This window comes from Salvia splendens, chromosome 19 (assembly GCF_004379255.2).
Source record: "Salvia splendens isolate huo1 chromosome 19, SspV2, whole genome shotgun sequence".
Lineage (NCBI taxonomy): Eukaryota > Viridiplantae > Streptophyta > Magnoliopsida > Lamiales > Lamiaceae > Salvia > Salvia splendens.
Genome location: NC_056050.1, coordinates 8883703 through 8907005, shown reverse-complemented (window position 1 = coordinate 8907005; position 23303 = coordinate 8883703). Strand labels below are relative to the sequence as shown.

General features: G+C 39.2%; 1 protein-coding gene across 6 annotated transcripts; it reads left to right on the top strand.

Moving 5' to 3' along the window:
* The first annotated feature begins 16163 nt into the window (after nt 1-16163).
* Nucleotides 16164-21973, top strand: LOC121779755 (enoyl-CoA hydratase 2, peroxisomal-like). 6 transcript variants are annotated; one of them, XM_042177153.1, is made up of 7 exons: nt 16167-16299; nt 16390-16555; nt 19661-19731; nt 19856-19928; nt 20029-20068; nt 20482-20552; nt 21612-21973. In XM_042177153.1, exons 2-7 carry the CDS (start codon nt 16448-16450, stop codon nt 21684-21686), a joined length of 438 nt encoding a protein of 145 aa, XP_042033087.1. In that variant the 5' UTR covers nt 16167-16299; nt 16390-16447; the 3' UTR covers nt 21687-21973. The 6 variants fall into 6 exon arrangements, 3 of the variants coding, with proteins under 3 accessions (XP_042033087.1, XP_042033085.1, XP_042033086.1); XM_042177151.1 differs by lacking the exon at nt 21612-21973 and adding an exon at nt 21226-21498; XM_042177152.1 differs by lacking the exon at nt 21612-21973 and adding an exon at nt 21226-21498 and having other exon boundaries at nt 16176-16299; nt 16386-16555.
* Nucleotides 21974-23303: the final 1330 nt, after the last annotated feature.

Below are 23303 nucleotides of genomic sequence, written 5' to 3'. Positions count from 1 at the left end.
CCTGGAATTAATTAAGTTGGGCCAGATTCAACAGAAATTAAAATGGGCCACTGCCCCTCTTTAATTAGTTTGGACCACAAAGCTTAATTTTGGTTGGAACCATTATCTTAGATTAATTCCAAGAGTTAATGGAATTAATTCCTTAAGCCACGGAAGAAAAGAACTTATAAGCCGTGAGTGAAATAAAAGCCAATAAATAATTAAGCGGACTTTAATAGTCACAAAAAGTATTTTAAAAATACTTAAGAATAATCCGGGAATATATATTATACCCAAACAGATCAGTCGGTTTCGGAACAAATTAAATCGCCGATTTAATTAAAGATTTTAGATCTCTAATATTTAGAAAGAAAGAGATAAAATAAAAGATCACGCTTAGGCATGCATTCATGCAAGATCAATGATTACTTAAAGCCTAATTTAAGTATATTATTTTTGAAAAGGGACGTCGTCGCTCGACGAGTAAATCTCAAGTCAGACAGTGCCCGTTTGAAAGAGTTAAGCAAACGAGGTGGGCTTTTCTATCCTACATTATGTGTGGGCTTTCTTTTACAGAATTTATGTGAAAAGTATGAATATTTTCAGTGAGTTGTCATGACATGTTTTGTTTTGTGATTGCCTATCTGTTAAATCGAATTCGGGTCCAGTAGGTCAGTAAATCCTACTCGGACTAGTGTACACGTACGGACCGTGAGCTAGCGCCAGGTTGGCCGGTCAAGGGGTCGTGAGCTAGCGCCAGGTTGGCCGGCCCAGTGGTCGTGGAATGTGGCCACATTCCCGATTCACACAGCTGATATGGCATATCATCAGAAGTTTAAAAGACTGCAGTCTATTTCAGAAAGAAATAAAAGATTTTAGTGACCGGGACTTGTTTTCAGAAAAACCCCGCGTTCACTCAGCTTGGCTGACAATTAAAAGAAAACAGTTTTCGGCATAAGCCACTGAGTATATCAAGTACTCAGCCCTGCATATTGTTTTCCTTAATGTGCAGGTTGATCGATCGAGGCAGAGGAGGTGTTGGGATAGAAGGCTAAATAAGTAGAAGGATAGCTGGTGTAGTATGTCTTCATACATATTATACCTGTCTTGGAACTCTTCCGTTGCGCAGACTTAGACTTGTTTTAGTAAAGACAATGTCCCAGAATTTACTCTGATTCAGTATTTTGTTATCTTTATAACTTTCAGACAATGTTTCCTTAAATTAAGTAACTTATATGATGTGTTGAGACAGTTTAGTATTATTTAGTCGCGAAATAGCTGCACTTTCTTTGACTAGGGAGATGTGGTCGTGACATAAGCGGGCTGACCCGATCGGGTTACGGGTCTGCCCGTCGGGTTGAAGGCTTTTGCACAGCGAGCAATTTTTGTAACGGTCATAACTTTCTCTACAAAGCTCCAATTGAGGCGTGCAATATATCCACCCGAAGCTCTTTCGAAGACGAAGAGAATGATATGTATTAGAGGTTTATCAGACTTCAGAATCACGAGAAACATTGACTCAAACAAGGCTGCTGCACATCCACATATTTTGTGTACATTTTCTAATCCATTTTCTATCATTTCTCAACAAAGATATAAACATACCAAAATATAGAAATATAATCAAAATCATCCGAGACAACCCTCTAAAACCATGCAAAATCCAAATACGTCAACCGACTATATAAGATCACGAAAAAAATCACTATGTGGTTCATGGATTCATAAATACTCGTGTATAAAAGCTTTCTTTTAGTATATTTCCAATATAATAGTGCAAAGTGTTTTGACGCCGCTTCGTCATTGAATTATGCGTACTTTGATGATTTTTAAAACAAAGATAAATTATTATTTGACTTATTTACAACTGGAATAAATTAAATTTGACCAATCATAATTCAAGAAAACTTAGAGTTACTCCAATTAGCTAGCATCTTGATAATTCACTCTTTAACAATTCAAAATATTTTTGTTACATCTACGATGCACCTCTAACGTTATGAAAATTTTATTTAATTTTCTACGAATTGATTTATGTTTGAATTTTAAAACAAAGTGTTGATTTATGTTTTAAATACATAAACATAAACATACTATTGAGAGATATTTTATAAATAATTATGTAATGAATAAGTTATATAAATTTAAATAACTTAATATTTTTTAAAAATATTAAAGAAAATTAAAAATACGTATTTCATTGTTGAATGATTAATTAAAAATATGTATATAATTAAAGAAAATTTAAAATACGTATTATTTTTTTGAAAATATTAAAAGAATTAAAAATACGCATTGGCCCGAATAACCCGGTGGGTTAGCCCGAAACCCGAAGGGTTAGGGTTAGGGTCGAACTTTTATAACCTGAAAAAATTATAACCCGAATAGCCCGTACCCGAATGGCCCGACAACCCGAACGAGTTGGCCCGATTGACATCCCTAGTTTTATATGTAGATGACATTCTTCTAATTGGAAACAATAGAAAGATGTTGTCATCAGTACGAACATGGTTGTCGAACCAGTTCGAGATGAAGAATATGGGAGACGCGGGACACATCCTCTGGATCAAGGTTCTTCGAAATCGAGAAAAGAAGATGTTGTGCTTATTTCAAGAACCTTACATCAACACAGTACTTAGTCGTTTTAGCATGCAGGACGCCAAGAAAGGTTTCTTACCTTTTAGACACGGCATCAATTTATCTCAAGAGATGTGCCCTAAAACGCCATCGAACCATATGCTTCGGCAGTTGAAAGTCTCATGTATGCTATGCTTTGTACTGGACCTGATATTTGCTTTGCTGTTGGCATGGTGGCAAGATATCAGTCGAATCCGGGCCAAGGACATTAGACTGCCGTAAAGAACATACTCAAGTACCTTAAACGGACTAAGGACTATGCTCTAGTTTACAATGCAGTCGAGCTCTGTCCTTTGGGATATACTGACTCAGACTTTCAAGCTGATCAAGACTCGAGAAAATCTACTTCAGGATATGTGTTCACCTTAGGTGGTGGAGCCATAATTTGGAAGAGTGTGAAGCAGAAATGCATCGCGGACTCTACCATGGAAGCCGAGTATGTGGCCGCTTCGGAGGCTGCAAAAGAGGCTGTATGGTTCAATAACTTCCTTATGGATTTAGATGTGGTTTCGAATCTGCCCAAGAGCATCACCATTTATTGTGACAATTCTGGTGCTGTGGCAAACTCGAAAGAACCAAGAGCTCACAAAGCGAGCAAACACATAGAGCGGAAGTATCATATCATCAGGGATATAGTGCAGAGAGGAGACATAAAAGTGGTCAAGATTGCGTCAGAGAACAACCTGGCAGATCCTTTTACAAAGGCTTTGGCGGTGAAACCGTTCGAGTGCCATGTTGAAGGGATGAAAGTTTGACTCATTCAAGACCTCAACTCGCTTTCAGTATAAGTGAGAGAAATTTTAGACGTGTGCACTACCATTTTGTATACTCGAAAGCTGTTTTCAGTATAAGTGGGAGATTGTTAGGGTTTTGTATACTAGAAATCACCTTTCGAGTGATTGGATACTGTAAAACTCTAATTGTTATTTTCCAATAAATGCAACAGATTATTTTTTGTCATAATGTTGTTATGTTTTACAGTTAATGGTTGTTTATTGCATATTTAAATGTATAAGCAAACGTAACAAAGTCTAAGTCTTTGTTTTAGTAGACCGGTTGTGGGCGTCGTCCAATTTAAGGTAACACGGTCAGTTCTAAACAAAGAAAAATAAGAATTTCACAACCTAGATAGGCTTAGACTACCTATCGCGAAAGGTTGCAATGTCAGTCCGATTATTTCTAAGCCTTATTGAAATAAGATGACGTTGGTGTGGTATAGCACTGAATGGATCTAACAGCAAGACTAGTCTTTATGCTATCTACTGAAAGACGAGGTCTTGATAATTAATTTCTTAATCAATGTAGTTAGCATTGAGCATACGATATTGAGTATCTACTACTTTGACTTACCAAAGGTGCGGGTTTTTCGTCACCCAACGATCCAGGTATTTTGGGTAGTGGCGATCATTATCTAGCGGTGCTAGGATTGCTATTGCGTTGAATCGTGCGCGAGGAGAGTCTCGTTTGATAACATCCACAAGAGGAGCTCGAAACAAGGTTTTATTATTTGGAACCTAGCTAGTTCGAGTTTAATTACTCTATGAATAATAAATAAGTGTTTCTTGCTAAGTCCACTCTTGGAGATTAAAATATGTTAATTAATTAAGTCCATAGCAGACAATAATTAATTAATGGATGTTTCTATCTTAAGCGTGAGAAACAAATTAAATGCAATTAAATGAAACCCGAAATACTTATAATTTCGGATTTGGAAGGCAGTGCAATATTACTTCTGTAGTGGCTGCTTGTAATATTTCAATATAAGCTTATATTAAATTGTGGGTTCAATTTAATTAGTAAAAAGCTAATTGGGTGAGGCCTGTTCCAAATTCTTCCTTAGATCCCTCACTAGGCCCAGTATGTGACTTAATATAAATAGGAGAATAAAGGAGACAGAAAACACAATTATTATTGTTGAGAATTTTCGTCCCCCTCAAAGAAAAAGAGAGTTCGAAATTTTGCCTCCTCTGTGAGCTGAGTTTTGTCTTCGTTATTCAAGTCCTAGTACGTTGGTGAGATTTGCCCACACAAATATCAGCGTATAGTCCGGGACAACAGTCAGAAGGTCCGACGTCGAGTACTGAAGATCTTCACGTGGAGAAGACGCAAGCCATCATTCCGTAGTAAGCATGTTTTAGGGATTTTATATGCTAAAGCATGTTTTAATTCAAGTTATGAGCATGATACATGTGATAAATAGATCAAATTTATGTGATCGGTAAATTACTGCACGCTTCCGCTGCCAACCCCTTCAGTCCAGGTGCGTCGTGTCTCTTCAGTTCCCGCTGGCTAGTGTACCAGTCAATAAGCCCCGGCGGTTACAGTCAAGCCATCATGACACACATAATGGCTGTTGACTCCATCAATGCCCTGCAGGTGGACTTGGCCTATAAATAGGCATGCATCCATTGCATTCTACATAGAATACACAAGAATTCTTGCATACACGCTCTCTCCCTCTCTGTATAATCTTCCCGTCGAAGCTCTGCCCCCGCCTTACTCCCGTTCGCCGGAGCTCTGTTGCTAGCGGTGCTGCTACCACTGTCCACAGATATTTTCCCGTTGTAATTTTTTCAGTTGTAACGTGTAATTTTCATTGTTTTCGTTCCGTGTAATTTTCGCCCGGCAAGACTTATATTTCATTCTAGACACAACAACTACTTGTCGAAGATGTCGGAACTTCCATCTATGGCAAGTTGTCGGAGTGCAGATGTACACTTATGCAATGTGTCGTCTTCTTATTGTTAAAAGTATTCATCATCAGTCGTCAATGTATCTACTATGCACAAGAAAGCCCTTCGGTGAATACCAAAACAACGTCAGAAGACGTCTGGTCACTATCGCGGTTGCTCAACAATGTAATCATCAACACGAGTGTTGGATCCTTCAGTGGGTCGATTCACAACTTCTTCATCAACAACCCCTTGGGTGTTTGACAACACCTTTGGGACGATTTCTGGATTCACCTCGAGTGGGTCGGTCAGTTCCACTTTCAGTGGTTCCATTGGATCCTTCAGTGGGTCGAGTGTCGGGGCCTTCGGGCACGGCACGAGTGTTGGATCCTTCAGAGTCAACACGGGTACTAGCTCCTTCGGGGGGCAGCACGGGTACTGGATCCTTCGGGGTCGGCACGGGTGCCGGATCCTTCAAGGTCGGCACGGATGCCGGATCCTTCGGGGTCGGCACCGGAGCTGGATCCTTCGGGGTCGGCACAAATGCGGGGGCCTCCATGCTCCACGCAACATGGGGGTTACTGTGTCCCACCCAATTGTTAGCTCCTACGGGGGCAACGGACTTGGTCCCTTTCATGGGACAAACTCGGCACCAATGGCACCAAGGATGATGCCACCCGCCGAGAAGCCATCGAAGTTCACGGGAACGGATTTCAAGAGATGGCAACAGAAAATATTGTTCTACCTAACAACGTTGGGCGTCGTGAACTTCCTCAAGGAGAACGAGCTAACCCCGCCAAGCGAGGACGAGGCACGTGTCGAGATGTACGTCGAGTATGACGCTTGGCGCAAATGAGACTATCTTTGTAAAAACTTTATTTTAAGTGCTTTAGATGATAGTCTCCACAACATGTATTGTACTGTTCCCACATCAAAACAAGTGTGGGACATGATAGATAAGAAGTACCGTAGTGATGATGCGGGTACTAAGAAATTTGTAATAGCCAAGTACTTGGACTACAAAATGGTCGATTTTCGACCAATCATGGACCAAGTGCAAGAGTTCCAGCTCATCATTCACGACCTCGCAGTCGAGGGAATGGCCCTGCCTAAAGCTTTCACGGCGGGCACGGTCATTGAAAAACTTCCACCCGGCTGGAAGGACTTCAAGAGCTACCTTAAGCACAAGCTAAAGGAGATGAATCTTGAAGACTTGATCGTGAAGCTGCGCATCGAGTCAGACGTGCGCAAACGCGATGATTTGGCTAAGGGCCATGGCCCAAATGTTGCAAAGGCCAATCTGTTGGAGCGGGGCGGTCCCTCCAACAAACGCTCCCGTCCAATTGCAAAGGACAAGGGCAAGAAGAAGCAGCCTGCGAGGAAGGTTGAAGGCAACTGCTACAACTGTGGCAAACCTGACCACTTTTCCAAGGACTGCCGCAAGCCGAAGAAGAAGCCGGCTGCCCACGTTGTTGAAAAAGAGTTCAAGGACTGGGATGTAAGTGACCTTGTTGCTGTGGTCATGGAAGAAGTCAACCTTGTTGATAACAAGGTGGCTGGTATATCGACACTGGAGCTACCGTCCACGTTTGTGCCGATAAGAGCAAGTTCGCCTCCTACACTGCAGTTGAAGGGAGGAAGATCAATATGGGGAATCAAGCCTCGTCTCAAGTCCTCGGCATTGGAGACGTGATTCTCATGTTGACGTCCGGCGTCACCATCACTTTGAAGGATGTGCTGCACATCCCGGACATCCGCAAGAACCTAGTGTCAGGATCAATACTAGTGAATAAGGGGTTTAAACTTGTATTTGAATCTGATAGGTTTTCTTTGTACAAGTTTGGAAAGTCACTCGGAAAAGGCTTTGTAACCGACGGACTTTTCAAGCTTAGTGTAGTTGTACGCCATGTCCCTAAGCCGTTGGCTAATAATAAGAATGCATCTATTTCTTCTTATTTGACTGAGTGTTCTAACTTGTGGCACAATAGATTGGGACATGTAAATCAAAATGCCATTAAAAGATTAGTAAGTTTAGATTTACTAAAGGAAAATGAAGTAGAAACTCAAAACAAATGTGAAATTTGTCTTGAGGCGAAAATGACTAAGTTACCGTTTCATTCGTTTGAACAGAACACGAAACCCCTTGAATTAATTCACACGGACGTATGTGACTTAAAATTGGTACAAACGAGAGGTGGTAAAAAATATTTTATCACATTCATAGATGATTGCACACGATATTGTTATGTCTATCTTTTAAGAAGTAAAGACGAAGCAATAGAAGCATTCAAAAATTATAAGAACGAAGTCGAGAATCAACTTGGATATAAAATCAAAATGATTCGAAGTGATAGAGGGGGTGAATACGTAGCCCCGTTTGAGGAATTATGCAACGCAAATGATATAATTCACCAAACGACTGCACCATATTCACCACAATCTAATGGTGTTGCAGAACGCAAGAATCAAACTCTCAAAGAGATGATGAATGCGTTACTAATCAGTTCGGGGATGCCCCAGAACATGTGGGGGGAAGCTGTTTTGACAGCCAACTACATCCTAAACAAAATCCCACGCAAAGATAAGGACGTTACTCCTTATGAGCTGTGGAAGGGAAGGAAGCCATCCTACAAATACCTCAATGTGTGGGGGTGTTTGGCTAAGGTAATGGTTCCTCTTCCCAAAAAAGTTACAATCGGTCCTAAAACGGTTGATTGTATCTTTATTAGGTATGCACTTAATAGTAGTGCATATCGATTCGTTGTCCACAAGTCTGAAATACCGACTGTGACCGTGGGAACATCAATCGAGTCAAGAAATGTTGTATTTCTTGAAAATATATTTCCTCGCAAAGACAAGGAAAATATTGCACCCAATTCTGAGAAGAGAATTGAGGATGAAGCCAATAGTTCTAAATCAGTGGATGAAGAACCTGAATCGCGCAAGCGAACAAGGCATGATCCAAACGATGCGGTACTAAGACGTGGTAGCAGGGTCAGAACACCAAAAACTTTTGGTCTTGACTATATTGCATTTATGTTGGATGAAGCTGTTCACAGTGAAATTGATTCAATTTTGCTAAACCACACGTGGGTGTTGGTTGATCTACCTGAAGGTGCTAAACCTTTAGGATGCAAATGAGTCCTTAAAAGAAAGTTTAAGGCCGATGGAACAGTGGACAAGTATAAAGCTAGACTGGTAGTCAAAGGCTTTAAGCAAAAGGAAGGGTATGATTTCTTCGATACCTACTCACCTGTAACGAGGATTACATCAATTCGAGTGCTTCTTGCGATTTCTACTGTACACAATCTTGAGATTCATCAAATGGATGTTAAGACTGTGTTTCTAAATGGTGACCTTGAAGATGAAATCTATATGGAACAACCTGAAGGTTTTGTAGTACCTGGACAAGAGAAAAATGTATGCAAGCTGGTTAAATCCCTCTATGGATTGAAACAAGCGCCGTTGCAGTGGCACTTGAAATTTGATAACGTGATGTTATCAAATGGATTTAAAATCAATGAATGTGACAAATGTGTCTACATTAAGAACACTGATAATGGAGATGTTATAGTGTGTCTCTACGTTGATGATATGTTAATCATGAGTAGTAACACCCAAGTGATTAACGACACGAAAGCCATGTTGAAGAGAAACTTCGACATGAAGGATATGGGTCTGGCCGATGTAATTCTTGGAATGAAAATTCTAAGAACATCCGAAGGTATCACATTAACACAGTCTCATTATGTTGAGAAAGTATTAAAGAGGTTCAATGCCTATGATGGCATCCCGGCTAAGACGCCTATAGAGCTCAATGTTCACTTGAGCAAGAACCAAAGTGTGCCCGTTGCACAAGAAGATTATGCACGGGTCATTGGATGCATTATGTATCTTACTAATTGCACTCGACCTGATATTGCTTGCGCCGTGAACAAGTTGAGTCGTTATACGAGCAATCCAAGCAAAGAGCATTGGAAAGCTCTTGTAAGAGTTTTGAGATATCTCAAGTATACTCAAAATCATGGGCTACACTTTTCGAGATACCCCCCGGTACTTGAAGGGTACTGCGATGCAAATTGGATATCCGATAACAAATACTCACTTTCAACAAGTGGATATGACTTTACTATTGGGGGTGGTGTTGTCTCGTAGAAATCCACGAAACAGACATGTATAGCCCGATCCACCATGGAATTTGAATTCATAGCTTTAGATAAAGCCGCGGAAGAAGCCGAATGGCTTAAAAACTTCCTTGAAGATATTCCATGTTGGTCAAAGCCCGTGCCTCCAGTGTTAATTCACTGTGATAGCCAAGCCGCTATTAGGAGGACAAACAATGGCTTGTACAATGGTAAATCTCAACGCATTCGTCGACGGCATAATACCATGAGACATTTGATCACAACAGGGGTGATTACAATTGACTACGTGAAGTCATTGGATAATCTAGTGGATCCGCTAACCAAAGGGTTAAATCGTGATCAAATGAATAAATTGCTAGAGGGAATGGGTTTGAAATCCACAAACTAAAGAATTGTCATAGTGGTAACCCAACCATGATGACTGGAGATCCCAAGAACTTGGTTCAATGGGTAAACTAAGTTATGAGAGTTCGTGTGAAACACTCATCTATATCTATTCCCTAGAGCGCAATAGAGTGTTGAAAAACTTGCCTAGTGGTGAGGTTAAGTCTATGACTTTTAATGATCCCTAAAGGATCTCGTTGAGAATAAGTTCTCAAGGAGACTAAGTATGGCAAGATACTTAACGAGGAATCACCTATGTAAGTGTGAAGTGGGGCCGCTTCAAACAATACACTTATGAATCCAAAGTGGTGTCCAAGGCCTGAAATGGACACAAAACGTGAGAACGGATGAGGTTGAGGTGTTTAAGTGTTAACAACATTGTCTCGGTGCACGCCGTGGAGGAATAGTTCAAAGCATCGCGCTACTAGTCCGCCTGTGTATCCGATGGTGTTGACTATGGATGGTTCAAAGTCAAAAAATACCTTTCCTTATGCTTACATACCTCTTGAGGGTTGAGCTTATGTCTGCATACATATGCATCTAGCAATTTCCACTCATGTGGGAGATTGTTGGAATCATGCTTGGTCAAATATTTTTTGACTAATAATAAATGTTACAAGACATTTAATTTTGTGAAATTAAATGCAATAACGTCGATCTACGTTCCGAGTAGGGATGACCGTAGTATATTCATTTTCTCAAATCCGATTCCCGGTGAGTGAAAGAATATATTAAAGTTGGTCACAATAAAGCTAGAAATGAGCTTTGTGAGAAGACTTAAGGGATTAATTAACCAGGTGCTAATTATCCCACATCGGGGATGATTAACTTCTTTGATGAAGTATTTAATCAGATGAATTATCATGTGTAATAATTATCGTGAAATAAGACGGATGACAGAGCCCACACGCGCGCACACGCGCGCGCCGCCGCCGCCCGCCCGCGACCCGCGACCCGCGCCCCGCGTACCATCCACCGTGACCCGTGTCCAGTGTCCCGTACTCGTACCCCCGTGCACCGGGTGTCTGGTGCCTTGGACCTTGGCAATTTGTCTTTGGGTGGTCTTTGGGCTCGTCGTTGAGCGTGGTTCATGCCCCGCTTGTTCTTTTTAGACCAACCCAAACTCCACGCTATCCCCGACGGGTCCTGGTCCACGTCATGGTCCCGCTGGACCCCGACGCATGACGGGAGACAAAAGGTCCCTGCTGGACCCCGACGCACAACGGGAGACAAAAGGTCCCTACTGGACCCCGATGTATAACGGGAGACAAAAGGTCCCCGATGGACCCCGACGGTCCATGGTGTATCCCGTCGTGTAGCATGTCCAGGTGCGTCGTGTCTATTCAGTTCCCACTGGCTAGTGCACCAGTCAATAACCCCCGGCGGTTACAGTCAGCCATCATGGCACACATAATGGCTGTTAACTCCATCAATGCCCTGCAGGTGGACTTGGCCTATAAATAAGCATGCATCCATTGCATTCTACATAGAATACACAAGCATTCTTGCATACACGCTCTCTCCCTCTCTGCATAATCTTCCCGTCGAAGCTCTGCCCCCGCCTTACTCCCATTCGTCGGAGCTCTGTTGCTAGCGGTGCTGCTACTTCAGAGACGAAGCCGTTTTATCTTTGGGGAAGACACGCCAAACCTAGAGCACTACCGGGGCGTATCTCGTCTTGCGGAAAGAGGACTTCTCGACTCGGCTTACCACTGTCCACAGATATTTTCCCGTTGTAATTTTTTCAGTTGTAACGTGTAATTTTCATTGTTTTCTTTTCGTGTAATTTTCGCCCGGCAAGACTTATATCTCATTCTAGACACAACAACTACTTGTTGAAGATGTCGGAACTTCCCCCTATGGCAAGTTGTCGGAGTGCAGATGTACACTTATGCAATGTGTCGCCTGCTTATTGTTAAAAGTATTCATCATCAGTCGTCAATGTATCTACTATGCACAAGAATGACCTTCGGAGAATACCAAAACAATGTCCGAAGACGTCTGGTCACTATCGCGGTTGCTAAACAATGTAATCATCGACGAGCCTTTCCGCACCAAGCTCGTAGTCACAATGGACGTACCGATGGGTTCTTGGTGTAGGAACTGGTAGAGGGTTCACTTAATACTCTTGACTCTTGAGCTCGATGAATATATTCTAGTAGCTTGTGAAACACTTCGTAATGATTTGTTGTCATGATTGGAATGAAATTATAGATGGATTTAAGAAAATAACACCAGGAAGAAATGCGAATAAACTTCACATCGTGCAATGAAGAAATGCGAATATTTGATCAAACTAAATTACTTAGATCACGTAAATTGATCGCGTAGTGAACCAGACTAATCAGGTAATTACATATTTCATACAAAATGTTTTACCTTTATTTTAATTTAGTACAAAAAGTATTAAGTTTACATATTTCATACAAAACGTTTACTTAGTATTACATGTTGGATAAAAAGATTGTTTAACTGTGATACAAAGATACACTAACCGGGCGTAGTACAACCCAATGAAGAAAAGAGAAATTAAACGGAAAATAAATTGAATTGAAATTACAAAGAAGAATTCGAAACAATAAACCGTAAAGATGTAAGCCGAGTCGAGGAGTCCTCTTTCCGCAAGACGAGATATGCCCCGGTAGTGCTCTCGGTTTGGCGAGTCGTCCCCAAAGATAAAACAGCTTCATCTTGTTCGTTGCAGCACCGCAGACGGAACAAGCTCCGGCGAACTAGATGATGGCGAGGGCAGAGCTTCGACGGGAAGACAATGTAGAGAGTGAGAGAGCGTGTATGCAAAAATGCTTGTGTATTCTATGTAGAATGCAATGTATGTATGCCTATTTATAGGCCAAGTCCACCTGCAGGGCATTGATGGAGTCAACAACCATTATGCGTGCCATGATGGCTTGACTGTAACCGCCGGGGCTTATTGACTGGTGCACTAGCCAGTGGGAGCTGAAGAGACACGACGCACCTGGACATGCTACACGACGGGATACACCATGGACCGTCGGGGTCCATCGGGGACCTTTTGTCTCCTGTTATGCGTCGGGGTCCAGCGAGGACCTTTTGACTCCCGTTGTGAGTCGGGGTCCAGCGGGGACCTTTTGTCTCCCGTTGTGCGTCGGGGTCCAGTGGGAACCTTTTGTCTCCCGTCATGCGTCGGGGTCCAGCGGGACCATGACGTGGACCAGGACCCGCGGGGATAGCGTGGAGTTTGGGTTGGTCTAAAAAGAACAAGCGGGGCACGAACCACGCTCAACGACTAGCTCCAAAGAACAGACCAAAGACCAATTGCCAAGATCCAAGATCCAAGATCCAAGGCACCAGGCACCCGGGGCATGGGTCACGGGTCACGGTGCACGGCTCGCGGGCGGCGCGCGCGTATGGGCTTTGTCACCCGTCTTATTCCACGATAATTATTACATATGATAATTCATCTGATTAGATACTTTATCAAAGAAGTTTATCATCCCCGATGTGGGATAATTAACACCTAGTTAATTAATCCCTTAGTCTTTTCACATAGCTCATTTCTAGCTTTATTGTGACCAACTTTAATATATTATTTCTCACTCACCGGGAATCGTATTTGAGAAAATGAATATACTACGGTCATCTACTAGGAACATAGATCGACGCTATTGCATTTAATTTCACAAAATTAAATGTCTTGTAACATTTATTATTAGTCAAAAATCAATTGACTAAGCATGATTCCAATATTACAGAATAATACATTCCGTTAAATATTTTAAACACCGTTAGTTAGTTTATTATTTGTCCAACTTATCATCATAATAAAAGAATAAAACATATTTAATACAATTAATCACTCTAAAAATAACAGTCAATATCAATTCTTCCAGCAATTGATCGTGGTTTAAAAAAATTATGTCTCTCAATTTACTCTATTTTTTTTATTGTATTCTTTATAGAACACATTATAAAATAAGTCCATATTTCATCTGTACAAAATGATTAATTTGAGCTTCAAACAGTCAATAAGTCAATATTTAATTTTTATAAAAAAAATTCAATATCTTTTTAGTTTGTATTCTCCGTTGTTACATGAGAAAGCTCGACAATAAAATGCAATTCTCTAATTTGATGGTGAAGAGTGGTGATTTTTTTTCTACGTGTTTTTCATTTATTTTTGTGAGTAATAAAAATAACTATGTTTGTAATAATTAATGGAAAGTTTTAATTAAAATTATTTTGTACAAATTTGAAACATTGACGCAACTTTTTGTATGTATGATGTGATTAAAAGTAACGGTGTTAGCAGGTGCTTACCGTAATGTATTATTTTGAAACAATAACTAAACTTTTTGTATGAAATATGTAAACTTAATACTTTTTGTATTAAGAGCATCTGCAACGGTGGACGGACGGCGTCCGTCCGTCCGTCACAGCGGTACGGAAGACGTCGTCCGCCGCTAGCACGGCGCTGCTCGATGCATCGAGCACGTACGTGGCAGCGAGCAGGTGACGTGGCCGGACGTGATTGGGCAACGGCATAGCCGTTGCATTTGAATTTTTTTTTAAATCGGTTTTTAATTAAAAAATCGATTAAAAAAAAAAATATTTTCCCACTTCCCAAAAAAATATATCCATTTTCTACAGTTTTCTACCCACTTTTAATTATTTTTTTTTAATTTTTTCCCCCAAAAATACACATTTTCATCTATAAATACCCCCACTTTCACACCAAAAAAATCACACCACACTACACAATTCTCATCTACATTCTCTCATTTCCATTCTCATCTACATTCTCTCATTTCCATTCTCATCTACGTTCTCTCATCTCCATTCTCAATCTTTCTTCCACTCATACAACATAACAATGTCCGGCCAAGGCGATCACCCTCCGGGCTCCCACGGTTGGAACCCCGATTGGTTCGGTTCACAACCGTTTCCTAGTCCGAAAACGGAATATTCAGCCTCTCCTCAAACCCAAAGTTCGGTCGTTCCAGGTGGCTACCGGCCTTACCCGATCAACGACCAAGATGCCTCCGAAGGGCTATACGGGTGGACACCCGAACCTTGAGCGAGGTCGACTGCCCCCTCCCAAACTTTGACTCCTCCTACTCGCGGTGTCCGCACACCGTACACTCCGGCGGAGATGGAGCAATTGTTCAAGGCATTCTTGTCAATCTCCGAAGATCCGGAGGTTGGCACGAACCAATCCAGCGATCACTTTTGGTGGGGCATTTGTCGCCAGTACAATGAAAACCGGCCGGAGGGAACAATCGAGCGCAACGAGAGTATGGTGCCCAACGCCATCTACAGAGCCAAGGAAGAAATCCAAAAGTTTCAGGGGTATTACCTCCAGGAAGAGCGGTCGGCGGGGAGCGGCCGGAGCGAGGTCGACATTATTAGTTCCGCCATGTCGACCTACCAATCCATGAACTACAAGGCGTTCAAGTACCTCAATATTTGGCACGAGACGCGGTCCCATCCGAAGTATAGGGGAGGCGTAACATCCTCCTCTAGCGGCTCCTCCAAACGGTCAAGGTCGGTATCCCTATCCGACGTTGGCTCCGAAGACGTGGTTAGCCAACTCGCCGGAGCTAACTTGGGTAGCCCCGACACCGGCCCGAGCGGTTCACAACGCCGACCGCAAGGAAGGAAGAAGGCGGCGGCCAACCGCCGTCGCGCCGCGACTCCATCCGGCGATGCTCCCGAACCCGCTCCCGTTCCCGTGCCCTATGCGCCACCTCCACCCCCCACCAACTCGTTGTGGGCGATTTTGGCCCAACTCAATATGGCCGATAGGTCAACTATGACCCCCTCGCAACTTCGATCGCACGAGGCCATGATATTGGGCCTCCAAAAATAATTAGGGGTAGTGCCGCCGGATGAATAGTCTTCCACGGGGATATTTTTAGCTTTAATTTTATAATTTTTAATTTTTAGTATTTTAATTATGTAATTTTTAATTTTTAGGATTTTAGTTATGTAATTTTTAATTTTTAGGATTTTAATTATGTCTTTTTTATTTTATTTGTAATTTGTAATATTATTTTGATTTTTTTTAATGAATTTTAATATTATGGAAATGTTTTTATTTAAATTGAATAATAGAATGGTGGGACCCTTGTGCTCGTTCTTGCGGAAGAGCACAGCTGTAGGTGTTGTGCTCTTGCCTAAGTGCAGATAGAAATAGTGGCACCGGGCCCATAACCGTGCTCGTTGGCAGGAGTACGATTATGGGTGCTCTAAATTGAAATAAAAGTAAAACATTTAGTATCACTAGTGAATTTGATTGATTCAACAAAAAAGACAAAAATAAAGTAGGAGTAAAAGAAAATTGACTTGCATCATTATCTAAATGGTCAAATGGATAGATATTTTTAAATCCCAATACGACTACACACCTTTCTCAATTCCTCTTCTGCAAATTTTGAAATTTATCCATGGCTGGAACATCAGAGACTGATCCCAATCTCGTCACTTCATACCAATTCCCGCAGGTACACTTCTCACTACCTTTCTCACATTAATTTTTTTCACTCCTAATCCGTTTTTTTATTTCGTGCCCTGATTTTGGCGATGAAAGGTAGAGCAGCCATAGTTTGTGAGGAAAATGCAATATTGTGGGTTGAATTGGTGATTCGGTTGATGAACAGGGATGCTGCGTTATACTATGCGCTTGGTGTTGGAGCTTGCTCCAAAGATGCGGTGGATGATAAGGAGCTCAAATATGTCTACCATCACGAATCCATTCAGGTATTGATTGCAATTGCTAATAGTCTCCTCTAATTAACGATTATACAAGTAATTGACATTGATTAACTTACACCTCTTGTTTAATTAAACAATTATTTTATTTGCTTTAAGAAATGGCAATTTAAATCACAATTAATTGTAGCAAGAGATTTTTAATGACTCAATTCGGAATACAAATATATTGGGAGATTTGGGGTGTTATAATATTTTATAAAACTATGGTTTTGTTTGAACTAGTGTTATCACCCGTGCTATGCACGGGACCTAAGATTTTCAAATTATGAATACAAATTTTAATAAATTTATAGGAAAAAAAAATTCATCACATTATGAACACTTACAAAAATAGAATGTCCTTATATTATCACACTCCAAATGAAGCATTTAGACTTCGGCATATGATTTTATATAGTTTTAATCAACTAATGTGAGTGGAGTAAATAAAATAAAATAGAGGATATCATTGCATGAATTTTAGCACATCTTGAAATGCATGGCCAAAGGCCAAATGAATTTCGATTAGGGATAACCCGATAAATTATAGGGTTAGGACTATATTTTTACGACCCGAATATAAAACGGGCTATATGGGCCAGTCCGAATGGGTCGGCAGGTTAGGCGGGCTGGCCCGATATGGTTGCGGGTCAACCTGACGGGTTATACTTTTCAATTAAAATAATAAATTTAAGATTTATTTTGAATATAGATCATGCTTTCATAATTTTATTAGTTTTTGCTTTCATAAATTTTATGGATAAAATTACTCATTTTAGAAATCATAATGATACTACAAACGAATTCAATTATATGCTAACATTTTTGTGTTTTGCAAATTTGTGGTTATATTTTTTAGAATGCATTAATATTGAGATTATTATTTTTCCAAAGTTCATGATATTATATTTAAAATATTATTATTATTTAATAAACACATATTTTTATTTTTATTTTTATTTTGTACTCCCTCTGTCCCTTGCTATTCGCTCTTTTATTTTCTTTTTTTTGTCTAGTTTTAAACTATTTGCACTATTATTTTATGTAAGAATTATCATATTTAATTAAAATATTATAATTAATTAAGTGTCACTTATTGAGTGTTTCCTTATTACACTTAAATTATTAATTTAAGTACACTAATTACTCAATTCTTAATTTACGGTTTAAAAAGAAAAATGTGCGAGTAGCATGGGATGGAAGTAGTACAATAATTGTGTTATCATTATAGTAATAATTATATTGTTTACAAAACAAAGAAGATTAAGTAATTCAATTACTTTATTATGTGAAGTAGTGGAAATGAATTCTAAGTTTTAATAAAATAAAAATTGGAACTAAGCATTGTTGAATATTTTGGCCGGATTAGCCCCAAACCCGAAGGGTTAGGGTCGAAAAATTGCAACCCGTCAGAATAACCCAACAACCCGAGCGGGTTGGCCCGATTGACATCTCTATTTTCGATATTAGACTAAGATAAAAAAAAACTAAAGTAGATCTTTGAGAAACAATATCTAGGGGTGAGCATTGGTGTTTCGGTTCGATTTTTTGCTCAAACCGAACCAAAATCGAACTTCAAAAACCGAATAAAAATGAAAAAAACATATATATATATATATAATATAAAATTAATATTATATATAATATATATTATATAGTAATATATAGTAAAAGAATATACTGTAATATAATGTATTAAATTAATAGAATATATAGGAGGATTAAAACATTAATCTCTACCTCATTTACAAAGAGAGCTAATATATTCTAAGAACATATAGGATTGAATAGTAAAATGCCATCAACATCGAATAATTAATCTACACTTTATAATATTCAATTTTGATTTAAATAAAACTTCTTTTATCTTATTTAAATTAATACTAATTATTAGTTTATGTTTTCATAAAAAATGGACATGGAAAACTAATTGATGGTGATATGTATTTATAGAAAAACGTAGTGCCTTTGGCTCTGTTTTTAAATTTGAATCAAAAGTCACAGTTTCCTAAAATCGTAGCTTGTATGGTACTCCCTCCGTTTCTTCATAGTTGAGTATTTTTTTCATTTCGGGAAGTTTCTTCATAGTTGAGTCATTTTCATATATAGTAATTATTTTCTCTTTCTTACTTTACTCTCTCTTACTTTTTTCTCTCTACTCTATTCACTTTCTACTTTATTCTCTCCACATTTTTCTCTCTCTTACTTATTTTATCTATTTATTCAACACACTCAACATCCCTTTCTTAAACTCCGTGCTGAAAAGTTTCACCTCAACTATGGTGAAACGGAGGGAGTACTACTCTGTAATCTTTCACACTTTCCCAACATCTGCACAAAATAGCTCACAAAATAAAAAGCTTTCACAATATCCTATGACATGCTCTGTCTTAAGTTTCTGGCCTTCTCAAAATGACCAAAAGAGCAAATAAAATAGCTTCACAATTTCCCGTCAAAAAGGGCAAATAAGTCTTTTCATTAAACTGACACTTTAGATTATGATATTCTATCTCTCTGGAAATGTTAATAATCGTTGCAAAGTATTGTAATATATCTATTCCAGTGATTGCATTTGTGTTCCTAATTTCCTTTGATTACGAATCCAACATAAGATATGGTGATTGATGCACAAAGTCTATCAAAAAATGAGAATGGTTGATGCGAATTGAATTAGTTGATAAAAATAAAAGGTGCAATCAAAGGTAGAAAAATTTATATTGTTAAGAAAATTTGAAATAATAGCTTCTATAGTTATGTATAAATAGCAATTTGATAACCACATAAACCTGATATCTTAAGGTTTGACTCACCTGGCCACTTGGAATTACCACATCAACGATGGGTTGGGGAGTGGTTTTGTGCATTTAATCATAAGCAAGTTTGGAAGTAAGGATTTAAGGTTGGCTTTGTGTTATTTTCTATGACTTATCTAATGATTCTCAATTCGCACCCCTTTCACATTGAAAACAGATCAAGGTTTCTCTGCATAGAAGTTTGTGTGTGTTTTGAACTAATAAAGCAACTCTAAATCTATGTATTACTAACTTCTGTGCGTGTTGAACTAATAAAGAAAATCTAAATGTGTATATTATACTATATTTTTTCATGCAGGTTTTGCCAACATTTGCTAGTCTATTTTCTGTTGAATATCTGCCATATTTTACACAGATGCCGGGTTTGGCGTAAGTAATTTTGTTGATGTCTCTTTGCACATTTGTTTGCCTTATACTTTGACGGATTGTTCAGGAAACAGATCTTGGTTGAGTGTACTTGTTTAAAGTACTTTCTGACACCTTTCATTTCTAGATTTGATCCTAGGCTCCTATTACATGGGCAACAGTTCATAGAGATATACAAATCTCTTCCTTCTAATGGCTGTGTAAGGTTTTTTCTCATCTTATCGTAGATCAGTAACATGTATTTTAGCCCTATCTGTGCTGGCTGGAGCCTATTAATTCTTATGTCTATTTTTGAAACAGATACTAAATAAGGCGACAATTTCTGGGCTGCATGATAAAGGTTCACTTCAAATATTGAACCTACCCTTCTTGATGGGAGCTTTTTCTTATCATTTTCCTTGTAGTTAATGAGTCAGGCTAGAGATGTTTGGAACTTATATTGATAACTTTTGCAATATTGATAGCCCCTAGACCTAGTATTATAAGTATAACACAGTATCTACCTTTTGAGGTACACATTAATGAAGCATAACTTTTCCTCTTTATCAAAATCTAACCTTTCTGGAAATCCCCATTTTGTAGGAACTGCCATGTAGTATATTAGATTTTGTCGAAAAATTTTTCACATTAACCCTCTCTTGTATTAAAAAATTTCAGGCTATAGTATGGTTTTGCGTTGCTTATGATATTAACATTTCTTTGCACATGGTTGACTGCACCTTAAGGGAAAAATCATATTGGATTACCTTTCAGGCAAGTCGGCAATTGTCGAGGTTGAAATTTCAAGTTACGAAAAAGAGTCTGGCGTATTACTGTGTGCAACGGTAAGTTTCTATGTGTGTGGACATCTATATCATACATACATACGTATATACATAAGGTATGAAACATCTTTATATGGATGTCTCTTTATTTGCGGGGTGCTGGTGGATTCTCAAAATCATCCCAGCCTTACTCTTTTTCCAAATACCCGTCATACCAGTCAGACATTGACTTATAAAATTCCTAAAAGTCAACCATTTGCTGTATTTGAAGAATGCACACAACCCTCACAGGTTTGTGGGATTTTGTTTATTGGATCAGATATAGTCCTTAGTTCAGAAGCAACAAATGAATAGGAATAAAGACATGATTGCAATACAAAATTTGCAGTTGTCGATTGCTTTCTTCTTTCTGGTGGTAGTCCTTCTATTCCTTCCCATCAGTATGGGTGTAAAAGAGAGCAGACACTCAATTCAAATTTGCTGACTGTAAAATTATATACAAAAGATAGCCCAAATACAGATTCATATTTTTATCTGGAAATATATTATTCTGTATATAATCTGCTTCCGTTTGATGATCGGTGATTAGGATGTGTCATTGCCTTATTGGCTTATTTCAATAGAAAAAGAATTAGAAAGAAAAGAAATAATTATTTATGTAAAAGCAATGTAGTCACTTCCAAAGGGTTGAACAAAGTTTGTTCTTATTGAAGTTTTGCAATGAATGATGCAGGTCCTCCTTTACAGACTTTCTGGTGATTACGACCCACTGCACTCTGATCCTAAGCAATGTTATCAAATAGCGGATATGGCGCCGCCATGGCGCTATGGCATGGCGTTCTGTGGTGGAAATGCCATAGCAACATTGCGCTGCCATAGCACCGTCATATCCGCCATTTGACAACATTGCGTATGTACTGCATTTAGGAATGGGGCATTATGCAAGAAACATGGATCTTAGAGCTGTATTTTATGCTTTATTAATTGTTTTAAGAGTTTTAGATGTTATATTTTTGTTATTTTTCAATTTTTGAATTATGTATAAATAAAAAGTATTATTTTATTTATTTAATTATTGACCGCCATACTAATACGCCATATCCCTGTGACGGTTTTTAGGCGAACCGCCATAAGCCACCATACGAGATTGATAACACTGATCCTGAGGCTGTTGAATGGCTGGGTAATTATTAAACCGAAAGAACTCATTTCCTCCTTTTTCCCCCTATTGTTCTACATCACTGGAGCTTATTCGGATGGTTTGTTGGAGATTTTTATCAATGTTGTTAAATAGCGGTTGTAGCGGTGATATGGCGCTATATCATATCGGTTAGTAATGAAAACGCCATCGCCACACTGATTTATGGCATTTTTCTGTATCGGCCACCATGCCCGCCACGGTCGTGGCGCCATTATATCCTGCCATGGCAGTGTTTTATTGTAATTTTGACATTTTTGGTTCTAATTATGACTTTTTAATAGATTTTTTACTTTTTAATTGAATTTTGGTATAAGCCCAAAATTGAACCGGCCCACCCAACCATTCTAACCCATTTTATTTTATAATTAAAATGAAAAATGAAAATAGATTAAACTTAAAATAGAATTGAAACCCTAATTATAGTGATGAAACAATGGATGCCGATGATAATGATGAGTAGAGGTGCCCATGGTTCCGGAACTGGCGGTTACGGTGTGGAACCGTCAGTTCCGGTTTTGGAAGTTGTTGAACTGGAATCGAACTGCGAGGGTGTTTCTCGGTTACAGTTCCAAAACCTCCGGTTTCGGTTCCGAACCGGCGATTTTTTACGGTTTTTCACGGTTCCGAACCGCCGGTTTTTGGTGGTTTTTTGCTGTTCCGGCTCGGTTTCGCGGTTTTCTAGCAGTTTTTCACGGTTTCGGTTCAGAAATTTTCGAACCTGAACTGACCACGTTTCTAAAATCAAAGGTTTCAGTTCGGGTAATTTCTCACGGTTCCGTTTCGAAACTGTAACCGTAACCGTTGGTTACGGTTTCGCGGTTAACCGCCGAAACCGTAAACCTTGGCACCTCTAGTGATGAGGGTGAACTAGAATTCTATATTGAGCTTGAAAATTGATGACTATTGAGTACTGCTTAGGATGGCTTTATGTTTTGTTGAACTAAAGACTTTAATTATAGCTTTTTATATATAATAGCTTTTTATTTTATGCTTTATTAATTGTTTAAAGAGTTTTGAATTTTAATGTTATATTTTTATTATTTTCTAATTTTTTGAATTATATATAAATATTATTTAATTAATGACCGCCATATTCCACCATACCGATACGCCATATTCTTGTGGCGGTTTTCGGGGGAGCCGCCATACTGCTTTGACAACATTGATATTTATGCTAAACCTTGAATTTTCTAGTATCATGCACTCGAAGTATCATTTCCTTCATGCTCTTGCTAAATTCAGTGTGTAGATTCTCTCGTCCGATCTTGCATGGACTGTGCACACTCGGGTTTGCAGTTAGAGGCATCATCTATAAGATCTGTGGAGGTGACCAAAATATGATCCGGAACATAACTGGGAAATTTCTGTTACATTGATAACTGAAATGTGGGTGGACGGAATGAGGTAAAAACGACTAAACCACTCTTTAATTCAGAAGAGACTGTTTATAATACACTCCAGCTTACAACAACGGGGTGGAAATGTGCAGAGTGGTTTATGAGTTGAAGGTCAAACAACGAAACAAGGCTGGCGTCGTCACTCTCAACTACTTCACCTCTCTTTCTGTGATCTCGAGCATCGCATCGCATCGCAGATTAAGTTTGCCTTCT